Source organism: Otolemur garnettii, unplaced genomic scaffold, assembly GCF_000181295.1.
Source record: "Otolemur garnettii isolate 467f Iridium unplaced genomic scaffold, OtoGar3 scaffold00007, whole genome shotgun sequence".
NCBI lineage: Eukaryota > Metazoa > Chordata > Mammalia > Primates > Galagidae > Otolemur > Otolemur garnettii.
Genome location: NW_003852402.1, coordinates 24,506,462 through 24,522,825, shown reverse-complemented (window position 1 = coordinate 24,522,825; position 16,364 = coordinate 24,506,462). Strand labels below are relative to the sequence as shown.

The window sequence follows — 16,364 nt, the reverse complement described above, 5'->3', positions numbered from 1 at the left end:
GTGGCTGGCACCTTAGCTGCTTGAGCTATAGGTGCCGAGCCAATTCAGTAAGTTTTGAGTCAAGCCTATTAACATGTAATTTGCTTAAAAATAATATTCATCCTTTTTGATTATATAGTTTAGTGAGGTTTGACAGAGTATGCCATTGTGTAACCACTACTGCACCAAGATACAGATCATTTCCATTTTCACAGAAAGTTCCCTTGTTTCCCCTTGTAGTCAGTTCTCTTAATCCTCAAACTCGTAGACTCAAGTGATCCCCATGCCTCAGTCTTCCGAGTGGCTGGGATCGCAGGTGCCCACCACCACACCCAGCTAGTCCTTCTATTTTTAGTAGTTCTTTGTGTATTCTGGATGAAAATTCTTTGTCACGTATATGTTTGGCATATATTTTCTCTCATGCCATAGGATGTCTTTTTATTTCATTAATAGTATTATTCACAGCGCAGTTTTAATTTTAATGATGTCCATTTTACTTATTTTTAAATTTATGGGTAGTGCTTTTTGTGTCCTATCCATGTCCTACCTTTAAGTTCATGAAGATTTATGAATCTTCTGTGTTCTCTTCAAGAGTTGTATGTATTTTTAGCTGTTTAAGTCTATGGTCCATTTAGAATTTATTTTTCTCTATAGTGCAAGGTAAAGGTTGAAGTCCCTTTTTTTTTTTTGCATATGGAAATTGCCATTCAACATGGTAATTTATAAAAATACATAACATTCTCTCTGGCAGTGAAGAATGTCCTGGGATGCTATGAAAGAAAGATAGGTAAAAAACAAATTGCAGCATGGAATAATGGTAGAAACCATAAACATATGTACATGTACATGTAGTAGTTTCATATATTCAGGTCTTGGCTTTGCTGCCATTGTGGCATAAAAAGTTCATTAAATGCTGTCTGTTATTCTGTACTGGATACAGACGCTGGATGTTGAATCAGATAAATTAGCCTTAGAAAAATGAGAGTATGAAAGGGCTATCTTAATACACTTTAAAAATGAAGAAACCCTGGTAGAAGCTAAATAACTCGCACAAGGTCATACAGCTAGAAAGATTTTTTAATGTGTTTTAAATTGGTTATACATCTTAAATCATTTGTTTTAGGTTGAACCTAGTGTATGTGGCACTGTGGTAGGTATTGAATGTTTTTACAGAGCAAAAACTAGCTTGTTTGCTCTTCTGTTCTATTGCTTAGATTTAAGAACCCAATGAATATTTAAGGGAGAGAAGAAGGCTCTTGTTAACATTGTAGTACAGAATATGTGAATTAGATTGTATGATGCATGAGAGACACTGATAATCATCAGGTATTGGCTTTTCCTATTGTTCAACTCATTTAAGTTCTAGATTGTTTTATTTCCCTCTTGGCTAAAATTATTGATTCCTATCATTTTGGAGAAAGAATGAATATAAAGAAGATAAACTAGAAGAACATTTATTTTTGTTTATTTATTTAATAGACCGAATACTTATCTACTTGGGGTTGCTTTTTCCCTCTGCTTATGAGGTTTAAATGAATATATAACTTGTCTTTTCTTAGATGGAGATGGTGATGGGGATGGAGCAACCGGAAAGAAGAAGAAAAAGAAGAAGAAGAAGAGAGGATGTTAGTTTCTTAAATTAATCTTAAATGATACCTTAAAAGTGATTATGAACCAACAGGTTTGAAGAATAGGTTGGAAGTTGCTTATGATGCTGATAATATGTCAGGGAAATAAACTTAGGCTTAATAGAGGTAGAACTTAGTAAAACTAATAATTATTTGGCAAATACTTTGACAGTCTTGTTGATATTTTCTTAAGCTGTTATTCAGCTAAGCAATGTCAATATGAGTTAATTTACTACAGGTATAGGGTGAGTTTCTAAAAATTTTATAATTTAAATCTTAACTTAAAGAATAATTTTTATGAGGTAGGGCTAAAGTGTTGCCATTATGTGATAATAGGGTAAGTGTAGTTTGCAATTTACCTGCCAGCTTTGAAATTATGAAATTCTTGATAAATACTCAATGAAGAGTCCCATTATTTTATTATTTTTTTTGAGACAGAGCCTCAAGCTATCCCCCTGGATAGAGGGCTGTGGCATCACAGCTCACAGCAACCTCCAACGCCTGGGCTCAAGTGAGTCTCCTGCCTCAGCCTCCCAAGTAGCTGGGACCACAGACACCGGCCACAACACCTGGCTATTTTTTGGTTGCAGCCGTCATTGTTGTTTTGGCAGGCCCGGGCTATTCGAACCCGCCACCTTAGGTGTATGTGGCTGGCCCCTTAGCCACTTGAGCCACAGACGCTGAGCCAGTCCTATTATTTTAAATATGTGCATATGGTGAGATTTAATTATTAACTTTAAATTTGTATAAAATATTGCCCTACTTTTTCATTTCTATGAATGATGAATGGTATAACCAAACGTCATCCTTTAAGGAGCAAAGGTTGAGTTGAGAATCAGAGCACTTCCATTCTTTTTTTCTTTTTTTGAGATAGTCTTTTTTTTTGAGACAGAGTCTCACTATGTCACCCTCAGTAGAGTGCCATAGCGTTACAGCTCACAGAAACCTCAAACTCTTGGGCTTAAGCAATTCTCTGGCCTCATCCTTGGGACTACAGGCGCCCACCACAACGCATGGTTATTTTTTGTTGTTGTAGTTGTTTAGGTGGCCCGGGCTGAGTTCGAACCCACCAGCCTTGGTGTATGCGGCTGATAATGTAACCATTGTGCTACAGGCGCCCAGCCAACACAGAGTCTTATTATGTCACTCTTGGTAGAGTGCCGTAGTGTCACAGCTCATAGCAACCTCAAACTCTTAGGCTTAAGTGATTCTCTTGCCTCAGCATCCCAATTAGCTGGGACTATAGGTGCTTGCCACAACGCCTGGCTATTTTTTTTTGTTGTCAGTAGGCCCAGGCTGGGTTTGAACCACCAGTCCCAGTGTATGTGGCTGACACCCTAGCCACTGAGCTACTGACACCAAGCGGAGCACTTATGTTCTTATCTGGGATTCCCTTTGGGCCGTTGGAGACAATTGAATGTCTGGTTATGGTGTTTTTTTTTTTTGAGTCGGAATTTTGGAGGGTAGGCACAGAGTTTCTTTGTCTGTATCTAGGGCCAGAGTCTAGTGGTGTCATCATAGCTCACTGCAGCCTCAAACTCATAGGCTCAAGATATCAATCCTCCTGCCTCAGCCTCCTGAGTAGCTGGGGCTACAGGCACATGCCAACACACCTGGCTAAATTTTGTTGTTTTTTGTAGGGACCAGAGTCTCTCTTTTGCTCTGGCTGATCTTAAAATCTGCACCTTAAACCCTCCTACCACCTCAGCCTTTTAGAATGCTAGGATTACACGCATAAGCCATTGCACCCAACTGTCTTCCATTTTTATCTATATTGAGAGAAGTACTTAAATTATTTTTTAAGGAAGCTATTGCTTCTGTCAGCCATTTTCTTTTTTTTTTTTTTTGAGACAGAGTCTCACTTTGTCATCCTCAGTAGAGTGATGTGGTGTCACAGCTCACAGCAAACTCTAGCTCTTGGACTTAGGTGATTCTCTTGCCTCAGCCTCCCGAGTAGCCGGGACTACAGGTGCCTGCCACAACACCCGGCTATTTTTTTTGTTGTTGTTGTCGCAGTTTGGTCGGGGCCAGGTTTGAACCACCACCCTCGGTATATGAGGCTGGTGCCCTACTCACTGAACCACTGGCACTGCCCACTGTCAGGCATTTTTATAATGTGTCTCCAGGTGGAAGTGAGAGAGCCTTTCTATTCATACATCCATTCTTGCTAAATTCTTCTGGTATTGTCTCTGAAGAGACTATATTACCCCTTTCCTTAGCCTATGAAGGCGCATGAATCTATATTTAATGAGAACTAGTTATGTGGTTCCAGGAATCTTCCAAAGTTTATAATGCCCTATTTTTTCCACTCAGAAATCATTAAGGATGTAGCTGTGAGAAGTGCTATTACCTGAGAATAACTTAGGAGATACATATTTCTCTAAATACTTTAAATTTGATCCTTTATAAATTTAGATTAGTAAGAGGAGTGTTGAGTATTTGTCCTTGATGAATTTTTCTGTAGACAGATGTTTGAGTATAATGCTATCAACCTTTGTTTTGTCCCTGATGTCGTTGTTGAATGTACTGTTTATTATATTTCTTTGTGAGCACTCTCTAAAGATACTTTGGTCCTGGTCTTAGAATCAAGAAATCAAGAATAACTGTGCTTTATCTGAGTAGTTAATCCTTTTTATATAAGAAACATCATGAACTATGCAAATAGCCTAGCTTTTTTTTCTTTAATATTGACTGCTAGAGAGGTTTGAGCCAAATCTGGTTTTGTATTGGCCTTATTTCAGGTTCTATTTCATGTTCTTTTTCTTGTTTTGATCTTTGCTTTCTAATTTACTTTGTATTTTATTTGTGTATTTTTGATATCCTGATAAGTTTCCTGAAACTACTTGTGAAGTAAGCCAAATAAAGTAATCATGGGGAGTTAATTGCCTTCATTTTCCTCATCTGTACAGTGGGAAAATTATAAGTAATAGTTATTATAGATAATTCATAGTTTTATATAATGGTTTAGACATTGTGCATTACAGTTTTTAAAGGTTATCCAGGATTTCACTTGATTTGTCATTTTGTAGATGAGGAAACTGAGGCATGGCACCATTATTTAGCTGTTCGTCTAATTCACAGCTAATAAGTAGTAAAGGCTAGACCAATTTTGATGTTCTGATGACAAATTCTGTATTTTTTCTGTAATGATCTTTTTGAGTCTTTTGAACTATCAGATCTTAATTTGTGAATACTATAAAAGGCATCTTTATCAGATTTGTAAATGAGATAAAAGTAGGACATGATGAGAAATTAAGATTTTGGAAGACCAGCATTGATTTTGTATGCTCTTAATGTTTATACCTAATATGTCTTTGAAATAAGTTTTTCACTTACTTTATTAATATATAATTTATATTTTTATTGTTATAGGACTTACTTTTTTTTTTTTTTTAAGAGACAGTCTCACTTTGTTGCCCTCGGTAGAGTGCTGTGGCATCACAACTTATAGCAACCTCCAGCTCTTGGGCTTAGGTGATTCTCTTGCCTCGGCCTCCCAAGTAACTGAGACTATAGGCGCCTGCCCCAGCACCCAGGTATTTTTGTTGTTGTTGTTGGAGTTTGGCTGGGGCCGGGTTCGAACCCACCACTCTTGGTGTATTGGGCTGGCACCCTACTCACTGAGCCACAGGCGCTGCCCAGGACTTATTTTCTTGTTACTTGATTTTTATTTGTAAAAGCCAGCCTCTCTATGCTATTCTACCTCTGGTATAGTTAATGAAGATGAAAACATTAGAAGTGTGCTTTTTTGCCAAAGCATATGCTGTTTAAATACATAATGGAGTTGGCTTGGCGTGTGTGGCTTAAGTGGCTAAGGCGCCAGCCACATACACCTAACGTGGCAGGTTCAAATCCAGCACAGGTCCACCAAACAATAATGGCTGCAACCAAAAAAAATAGCCAGGTGTTGTGGCGGGCACCTATGATCCCAGCTACTTGAGAGGCGGAGGCAGGAGACTCCCTTGAGCCCAGAAGTTGGAGGTTGCTGTGAGCTGTGATGCAACAGCACTCTACCCAACGGGGGCAGCTCTGTCTCAAAAAAAAAAAAAATACATAATGGAGTTGTGAGGAGTTGAAGATTTCTTTTCTCAAGCAGCAGTAAATCAGAGAGGAGGTAGCCAGCATGGTGAAGTGTATTCTGTTTTTAACTGTAAGATAACAGCAAAGATGTTCCTTAAAATCAGAATATATAATAATAATCATTAGGAACTGAGAAAGTTGTAATAACTGTTTAATTTTACTTCTGACTACAAAAGATAATGCTTTATTTGTATTTCACAGCAAAAGTTCAAACAGACCCTCCCTCAGTTCCAATATGTGACCTGTATCCTAATGGTGTATTTCCCAAAGGACAAGAGTGTGAATACCCACCCACACAAGATGGGTAAGGATTATAAAATAACTTTCAATTTGACTTTTGATAGTTGTAGCTTAGCAGTAAAACAGATGTAATTTTTCTCAGAAATTTTGCTCTACTACTTTAATTAAAGCTTCTGAAATTGTTGCAAAGAGAACAGTAGAGCCCTCTTACCAAAATGATTGGGACCAGTAACAGGTTGGTTAATCAGAAAAGTGTGTTAAAGTGGGGATCATAAAAAATAAAAATCTTTGTAGATAAAGGCTAACTTAAACAAATTTGTTTTTCATCCCTCTTAATATTTGAGTACAGATTTCCATTCGATTTCACCCCTCAAATAAACTGTATTCATAAAGCATTATCTACAGTTTCCATTTTGGTTTCTCTGAAGAGGAGCAAGAACTGAGTGATCTAAGTATATAGGGGGGTGTGTGTGTGTGTGTGTGTGTATATATTTTTTGAGACAGTCTCACTTTGTTGCCCTTGGTAGAGTGCTGTGGCGTCACACCCATAGCAACCTCAAAACTCTTGGGCTTAAGCAATTCTCTTGCTTCAGCCTCCTGAGTAGCTGGGACTACTGGCCCCCGTCACAATACCTGGCTATTTTCTTGTTGCAGTTATCATTATTGTTTAGCTGGCCTGGGCCGGGCTCAAACCCACCAGCCTCGGTGCATGTGGCTGGCACTGTAACCACTGTGCACGGGTGCACAGCCTGATATGTATATTTTTATTTTTATTTTTTTTGCCTGAAACCATTTATAATTCTTATCTAAACTAATTTGATAGGAATATATATATGTGTGTGTATATATATATATATTTTTTTTTTTTTTTTTTTTTTGCAGCTGTACTACAGGCGACTGCCACAACACCTGGCTATTTTTTTGTTGCAATTTGGCCAGCACTGGGTTTGAACCTGCCACCCTTGGTATATGGGGCTGGCACTCTACCACAGTCATCACCCGACAGGAATATTTTTTGATAACATATCTTTATTGAGACTTTTCAGAGTAGTCAGTTAGTTTTCATAGAAGCATTTCTTTTTGTGTAACATATTATGTAATTATAATAACAAGTACGGATGGGAACATATTCTTTTGATTCTTAGAAGAATTCTATAAGGATACATTTCAGCTGGTTGGCAGAAGCTCATAATAGCATTATGCAGACTGATTGAGAGTGTGGGAATTGAGCCCAAACTATCTGCATTTAAATCCCAGTTCTAACACTTAACTAGCGTTGACCTGGACAAGTAATTTATTATATCTGTGCTTTCATTTCTTCATCTTACTATAAAATGAGCCCTCTGTGGGGTTCTTGGTGAGGAATAAAATAATATGTAAAGCCCTTAGAGAAAAGTAACAGATACATAGGGAATATTGAGTAAGTTAGCTGCTGTTACTATTCAGAATAGTCAGCCATAGATAATCACAGTACCATAGGCTTTGGTCAGTAAGTTTTACAAAGAGAAGTAAGGGCGTTGATTAATCCAGTGGTTGCAGTAGTTGGTTAAGAAAGCTTCTACTGTAAAAGAACATAATGTTACTGTGTTTTCACCTTCCTAATTCTCAGTAATGAATGTTCTTAGAGAAGAAGTCTGTACAGTTTTAGAATTTTATGGCCTGGGCCTCTTTTCTTTGAATTTGAATTCATCAATTGCTCTCCCTATCTTAAAGCGTCTATTTTTAAAATGTCACAAATACATAATTTTACATTAATAAATTCTCATAATATGATGTGATCACATTTATTTTTAAATATAATCTTTTAATTTTTTTTTTTTTTTTTGCTTGTTCCCTCTTCTTTCCTTTCCTTCCAGACCCATGTTAACCACCCAGCAGGTAGCCTTCCATGTTTTTTCTATGCTCATATATGTGTACATCTGTGTCTGTTTATGTAAGGGGAGTGTTTTGGTCTTTGTTTTGTTTTATAAAAGTGGAGTCATAAGCATACTTTCTTCTGTCTTGCTTTCTCCTTCAGCACTACCTCTTGGAAGTACCTACAAGTTGATTAGCATAGCTCTATAATTATTTTGAATGGCTTTGTGATATTTCATGGTGTGAATATACATACCATACTTTCCCCCACCATTCTCTAATTGATGGGCATTCATTTGTTTCCAGTTTTTTTTTTTTGCCATTGTAAATCATTCTGCAATAAAAGGTAGATAGGTATTTATATATATATAAAAATAAAATACATATATATATAAAATCTCATCTGATAGTTGTTAATGAGACGATTTTTCATGAGTGGGATTGCTGAATCAAAAAAATGGTAATACTTTATGATTTTTAGACTGCTAGTGATTTTTGAACATCTTTTAACTGTTGGCTCTGTTACGGTATATTTTGCTCTTCTGAAAGTTTTAACTTTTGAAATGCATTATATGTTCATATTGTACTTAGGAGTTCCTAGCAGTCTCTCATATTTCCTTAAACTTTTACTTTGTGTTTTATTCATTCATTGATCTGGAATCTTTTGTACAAGGTTAGGAGCACTAATTTTATTTTCAGTGGATAGCCAGTTTATTGTTTATTAAATAATTCATCTTACTGAATTGAATGACTATCTTTGTTATATGCTGTATTCTCATATATATAATGGAAACAGTTTCTGGATTATGTGTTCTGTTCCACTGATCTATTTGTTCTTACGCTAACACTATTTTGATTTGATATCAGAAATTCTGAAATATGTGCCCATAATTTGATAAGTCATTCTTTCTTGCCACATTCACCCAAAGATAATTCTTTTGTACTTAATGGGTTTTAGTCATATACTGTACTTTTCTTTTTCTTTTTTCTTTTTTTTTCCTTTTTGAGACAAAGTCTCACTCCATTTCTCTGGATAGAGTGCCAGGGTGTCATAGCTCACAGCACACTCAAATTCTTGGACTCAAGTGATCTTCTTGCCTCAGCCTCCTGAATAAGCTGGGCCTACAGGCACCCGCCACAATGCCCAACTAGTTTTTTCTATTTTTAGTTGAGATGGGGCCCTGGTTCAGACTAGTCTCAAATTCCTGAGCTGAGGTGATCTATCTGCCTCAGCCTCCCAGAGTCCTAGGATTACAGATGTGAACCACAAGCCTGGCTTATATAATGTACATCTGTAGACACACATGCAAGAGAAATGCCCTATTTGAATTATCATCAGAATTGCATTATGTTTATGTATTAAGTTTTCTGAAAATTGACAATTATATCATCTTGCCTTATCCAGTGTCATGGTATCTTTTTTTCACTTATTTTTTTCTCTGGTAGTTGTTAACCCTTTCTTGTTAAATTTGTTCTTTTTTTCCTTTTTTTTTGAAACAGAGTCCCACTTTGTTGTCCTTGGTAGAATGCCATGGTGTCAGACCTCACAGCAACCTTAAATTCTTGGGCTCAAGTGATTCTTTAGCCTCAGCCTCCCAAGTGCCTTCCACCACAACCTCTGGCTGTTTTTAGAGACAAGATCTTGCTCTGGCTCAGGCTGGTCTCAAACTCACAAGCTTAGGCAGTCTACCTGCCACAGCCTCCCAGAGTGCTAGGATTACAAGCGTGAGCCACCACGCCCGGCCCTAAGTGTTTTAGATTTTTGTTACTGATGGGAATGACTTACTTTTCTGTTTCTGTTTTTTTGTTTGTATTTTTTTTCAGAGGCAAGAGTCTTACTTTATCGCCCTTGGTAGAGTGCCGTGGTGTCACAGCTCATGGCAACCTCCAACTCCTGGACTTAGGCGATTCTCTTGCCTAGGCCTCTCAAGTAGCTGGGATTATAGGCACCCGCCACAATGCCTGACTATATTTTGTTGCAATTTGGCTGGGGTTCGAACCCACCACCCTTGGTATATGGGGCCGGTGCCCTACCCACCCAGTGAACCACAGGTGCTGCCCGGGAATGAAATACTTTTATTCTTATTTCCATTTCTGTGTACTTATTGCTAGAGTGAAGGAAAGCCATTCATTTTACTCTAAATGTTAACAGATTGTGAACGTTTTAATTTTTTTTAATTGTATTTTTTTTCTTAGAGTGTGACTCTGTAGCCCTCCTTAGAGTGTGGTGGTGTCATTGCTCAAAGCAACCTCAAACTCTTGGGCACCAGCGATCCTCTTGCCTTTAGCCTCCCAAGTAGCTGGAACTATAGGCGCCTACCACAATACCTTGCTGTTAAACAATGTGAATATTGTGGAACGCTTGATACTTAATAATGAAAAAATTGACATTTTGTAAATCTCAAAAACTATCTTTTCTTACTCTCAGCTTCTATTACAAATTAAACATAGGTAGATTAATTTACATTTTTGAAATAGTAGAGGAAGATATTAATACTTCTCAAAGTAGTACTTTTCTTAAATACTGTAATATTGTTTCTTTTTCTTTTTTTTTTGAATTTGGTAATTGATTTTTTTATTCATATTTGAAAGGGAAAGAAAATCAACACAGTATAAACAAACCCTTCAGGTACACAGGTAGGAAGCAAGAGGAGTGTGTTCTTTGCATAAAGTCTTGCGTGGTCAGTATTAAAAATACAGGCAGCATGAAAAGAAGCAAAAGTGGGGCGGCGCCTATGGCTCAGTGAGTAGGGCACAGGCCTCACATACTGAGGGTGGTGGGTTCAAACCCAACCTTGGCCAAACTGCAACAATGGGCGTTGTGGCGGGCACCTGTGGTCCCAGCTACTTGGGAGGCTGAGGTAAGAGAATAGCCTAAGCCCAGGAGTTGGAGGTTACTGTGAGAGGTATGACACCACGGCACTCTACCGAGGGCGACAATATGAAACCCTGTCTCTTAAAAGAAAAAAGAAAAGAAAAGAAGCAAAAGTGTTGGTGAAATGTATCATAACTGTCTGGGAATGGTTATCTGCAGCCATTTTCTCCCCCAGTTCCTCACCTAAAGTTCTTAGATGAAAGAAAGCTGAATAGCTGTAGACCAAAATCTCCCACTAAAAACGCGAGAATGAGAACAAAATTATGAGATTGACTCTTGGAGTTAACTAGTGACAAAGACCTTTTACTGAGAGCAAAAATACAGAAAGAATCTTTTTAGTACAATCCTTTACTTGGATTATATTTTAAATATAATTTAAAAAAATTATAAGCCAAGAAATAATGTGAAAGCAAGGAGAAATTAAGCTGGATCATTTAGCAAAACTCAGGGACAGGATTAATTTAAAAGAAGTCTTGAAAACTCTTGATTTTCTTCACGCCATCAACTGTTATTAAACATATCTATCATATTTCAGTTGAAAAAGATGGTGAAGTATTCAAATTGAAGACGTTTCTGATTGAGGTGCTTTTGTAAAAGGTCTTCACCATCACGTTTTTAGAAAGTACGTATGGCTCTCCTTCTGTTGATAACTCTTGATTTGGCAGAGAGAACAATGAGGACAGCAAATAGTCACTAAATAGACATCACAGATAGATCCAGGGATGCCATAGCCGGTGCGGTAGAGAGTCCTCATCGCAACACTTGTTCCACACAGACAGCATTCATTTATGTCAGCTGCAATTTGGCATCCAAGGCACAGTAAACAAAATGTGCCACAGAGACAGACTCCACAGTTGCTGAAGCAATCACACATGCCCGTCTGCCAGTTGGAGTTTTGGGGTGCGGGGCCAAGTCCAGGCTGAGTCATAATGACCACGGGCGACTGAGCTTGCATCTCCAATACAAGGTTTTAAATACGATGATCTGAAAAGGGAAAAGTTGGTGTTAGCCCCTCAGGGTTGCTCCCGAAGGTTGTTTGTGGTGCCTGGCTGCACTGGCTAGTGAGCATTTATTTTTGTTTGTTTCTTTCTTTTTTCAGTTTTTGGCTGAGGTTGGGTTTAAACCCGCCACCTCCGATATCTTGGGCAGGCACCCTATTCCTTTAAGCCACAGGTGCCGCCCCTGTTTACTTTTCTGGAGAAATACAAAAGTAATGTAAGGTAGTGTGGTTATCTTGGTTCTTTAAAAATAAATGTAAAATTTTTTTACATTCACATAACTAGTTCAGAGTGATTATTTGCACATAAATCAGAATCAGTATGCTTAACAGATCTGATAAATTATTGAATATAGTTTGTATCTTACATTTATTGTTTCTTTAATAAACTTTCATTGAAAATTAAATGAACTATCACAGACAAGTCACACTGTTGATTCTTTTTTTAACTTCTTATTTTGAAATAATTATATGTTGCGAGAATATGGAAAGAACTTCTACATACTTTTCATTTAGATTCTCTTTGTTTTACCACATTTGTTTTATTCTCTGTCTCAATGGAATATGACAGTTATACATATTATATGTCATGAGTAAGTAATATTCTGTTTTTTCCTTGGAAGATAGGTGGCAAATGTGGAAAATGTTACATTAGTGAATTTGTGTACGTGCTATTTTTTTTTTTTTAATGAACCGTTTGAGAGCAGGTTATGGTTTTTTGGCCTGAATACTATATACTAGATACGTAGATATGGTGTCCTTTTCAGGGTGTCACATCTGGAGGCATACGATGCAATTTTTTTCTTACTGTTTTTGCTAATTTTTATTGTTTGGTTAAGGTATTGTCCAGTTTCTCCAAGGTATTATTACTGTTTTTTCTTGTTGCAATTAGTAATTTGTGGGAAGTTATATTGAGACTATCTAAATAACTAGTTCTTTGGCAATGTCCTTCTCATATGTAGTATATGTTAGTGATCCTTGTCTGAATCAGTTTTTGCTACAATGGTTTGTTACTTTAAAAATGATTAACATTCTCTGTGCAGCCTGGCACAGTGGCTGATGCCTGTAATCCTAGCACTTTGGGAGGCCGAGGTGGGTGGATTGCTTGAGCTCAAGTTGGACCAGCCTGAGCAAAAGTGAGACTCCATCTTGGAAGAAACAAGAAAAGAAAAAAAAAACTAGCTGGGCATTGTGGTGGGCATCTGTAGTCCCAGCTACTTGGGAGGCTGAGGCAAGAGGATCACTTGAGTTCAAGAGTTTGAGGTTGCTGTGAGCTGTGATGCACTTTACTGAGGGTGACACTTTACTGTGCACTTTACTGTGAGTGAAACTCTGTCTCAAAAAAAAATACTCTGTGCATTTCCTACATCATTAAAATTTTTTGAGAACAGTGTGTTATTGCTTTTGAGACAGAGTTTCACTCTGTCACCTTGGGTAGAGTGCCATGGCATCATAGCTCATAGCAACCTCAAACTCTGGGGTTCAAGTGATCCTCTTGTCTCAGCCTCCTGAGTAGCTGGGACTATAGGTGCCCTCAACATGCCCGACTAGTTTTTTCTATTTTTAGTAGAGATCAGGCCTCCCAGACTGCTAGGATTACAGGCATGAGCCACTGTGCCTGGCCTGAAACCAATTTTTAATAGCTATAGCAATGCTTGTTTGTATTACAAAACCAGGATTCAGTTGAGGTTCAAATATTGTGTATGGTTAGAATTCCTACCTTTCTTTTCTTCCTCTCCATTTGGAAGAAACCAGGTGATTGTAGAATATCTCACATTCTGGGAATTTCTTCAGTTGTTTCCTTGTGGCAGTGTTAAACTTTTTCCTTTATTTCTGTATTTTCTTTAAACTGAAGTTAGGTATTAACAGGCTTAAGTTAGATTTAAATTAAGTGTTCTTGACAGATGCAAGCATTTGTGACCTTCGTATTCTGTTGTATTAAATATAATGTCAGGCTGTCTTATTATTAGTTTTACTGTGTTTGATCTCCTTAGTTAATGTGACAGCCAGCTGTTTTTTTCGTTTAAAGGTGCTTTTTTCTTTTTGCAGTTTCTGAGTAATCTGTATGGTTACTTTGGTATCATTAGAATATCCTTTTAACAACTTTTCACCTAATTATTTTAATATTTGTTGATGTTCCTTGCTTTATCAGTTATTTCACTGGGAATTGCAAAATGGTGGGTTTCTAATTCTATCATTATATCTACATTTATTAACTGATACTATTCTATAAAAAGTTTTATCAACTGAGAATCAACGGTAGTTTCTTTTTATAGGCAAACTTAGAACATGTTTTATTTTTTTACCCTTTAGTAAGTACCAGTTTTTAAAGGAAGGAATTTGTATCATATCTGCCTGTATTTTAATTATTTGGGGGCCAAAAGCATACATTTTAAAATAGTTTTTATGTATATTGGAAATAGTGCTTTTAAACTATCCATGCAATATTTAAAATATCCAGAAATATTTATGACTGTTTGAAATGAATTAATATTCAGATACTTTTGTTATACATGTATTATATATTTGTAGGTAAATAATATATATTTTATAAATTTAAATATAAATATGTGCCATATATTTATATAATATGAAATATAGAATATATATTTGACATATGCTATATTGGTTTTACCTATATTTTCCTGCTCTTATACATCCATTGATAAAAATTATGAAATATTGAAATATCAAAGAGGTGGGAGGTATTTACATACTTTGTAAACACTTCCTATGAAAATTATCTTTCCAGCATTTGTTTCGTTAGTTTTGTTCTTAAACATAATATTATAATGTATTTAGGAAACATTTCTGCCCTGCCTCTGTCAGTTGGATGAATTAATTACCTTTTTGGTTAATTGTTATTTGTTTAGAATGGTCATTATGGTTTTTATCTTCTGTATTTTTATTGAATAGACTGAAAAATCAAAAGATCAAATGTGTCAGCCAATGAGTTTCTTTAATCCAGCTTCTGGTTGCTAGTTCTTCACCACTGGTGCCAGATCATTCAATAATCTTTTGAAGAATCAACTGCTTCTAAGAGTTAGCTACGCAACCTTCAGAAGTATTAGATGTTCATGAGGTCTATTGATTTCATCAGCATTGGAGATCTTTAATGTATCATGTTCTAATTCTAAAATGTAGTAAAATAACATTTGAAATTGAATTATTTTACATTCAGTGTTGTAACCGTAAAGAAGGGGATTTGAGGACTCTTGACAATTGAATGGAGGGAGGACAGAATAGGAATTTATAATGACCAGTTCCACCATCACAGCTCTAGGTACATGATACCCACCAGTTTTCTGTGAGCATAGTCTCTCATCTTATCACTTTAAATATTTGCTGATGTTTTGATTCCCCCCCTAAAACCTTTGACTTTTGAGGCAGATGATATGTCAGTCTTTACTACTGATTGCAGCTGTAGTGCGTAGTGTATGTGTCAGAATTATGGCCCATTGAAGTGATGAACATTTATGATACATTTTGTTTAAAAATTGATCTGGGGATGTAACTAGTACTCTTGTGCCTGAGAACAATTTATACGTAGAACATTCAGGTTCTTAGCTCCCAGGGAAGATTTTTGCATTAGTGGGAAAGAAAGGGTTGGATTTACCACTAGAGGACAGGTCAAGATTGTGGCACCCTCACAGCCTAGCTTGTCTGTCCTAGCATGGAACTAGCAACTGTCAGTTTACTGCAATTGAAAAAGTTGAACTACTTCTAGAGAATATATTTTTTAAAGAATCTTACTTTGTTAATTTCTAGTCTGAGGGTCTTATTTTTTGATGGGTGTTTCTTTGAACTCTTTGATTAGAAGTTGCCTGAGTTTTTAGTATTCCTATAAGTAATCCATACACATTTAAATTCTTAGGGAGTTTAAAACTGACTCTCAAGTGGTGATACTGTCATATTTGGTTATATGATAACATTAGTAGATAGATCTAAAATACATTTCCAAAAGAAAACAAGAAATCTCCATGATGATTAAGTAAGGTACCCCTAGGACATAAAGTCACACAGGACAGCTCCTTTGGGCGTTTATATCAAGTGAGAGGTTCTGGATGTTGGCATACAAGTAGCAGCAGCATTTGGAAGTAATCATAGTGAAAACTGGACAGTGACACACAGAAAGGCTTAGAAAGCATTGTGGAACATTAAGTTAAGGAGCCTAGAGTTTAGAACAGAGTTGGTAAGCTTTTTCTGTAGAGGACCATATAGTAAGTATTTTAGGCCTTGAGCATTACCTAGCTCTGCCATTATACTTTGATAGGTATAATGGCAGCTACCTCTGAAGGTAGCTGTGGACAGTATGTAAATGAATGGGCACAGCTATATTGTAATAACATTTTATTTACTAAACAGGCACCATACTGGATTTTTCTACAGGCTGTAGTTTGTTGTCCACTGACCTAGAGGTAAAAATAGAGTAATTTCTTGAAGGCATCACTTTTATACTCTAGTATAACTCAGTAATCACTGAGTTGTGAATTATATATTATTCAGTATTATTTGAGAATGTCTGAAAGGTGTAACATTTTTTAAAGATTTTTATTCTAAAACAGTTAATGTTTTTGAAAATGTATTGCTTAAAGACTCTAGCTCTCATTTCCAGATACTGAATAAAAAATTGTGTGTGACAGTTTCAAAATCTGAGCCACATCTTTCTTTTCTTTCTTTCTTTTTTTTTTTTGTTTTTTTGAGACAGAGC

The 16,364-nt window shown here is 36.6% G+C and overlaps 1 protein-coding gene and 1 pseudogene across 1 annotated transcript in view; one reads left to right on the top strand and one right to left on the bottom strand.

The window, feature by feature from the left end:
- The window catches only part of METAP2 (methionyl aminopeptidase 2), a 41,437-nt gene that overhangs the window by 4,761 nt on the left and 20,312 nt on the right, over window positions 1–16,364 (top strand). The window contains exons 2-3 of the mRNA XM_023509205.1: window positions 1,539–1,604; window positions 5,889–5,991. Coding sequence (XP_023364973.1) covers window positions 1,539–1,604; window positions 5,889–5,991 — 169 coding nt within the window. The remainder of the gene's footprint in view (window positions 1–1,538; window positions 1,605–5,888; window positions 5,992–16,364) is intronic.
- On the bottom strand, window positions 11,085–11,702 carry LOC100966724 (annotated as a pseudogene).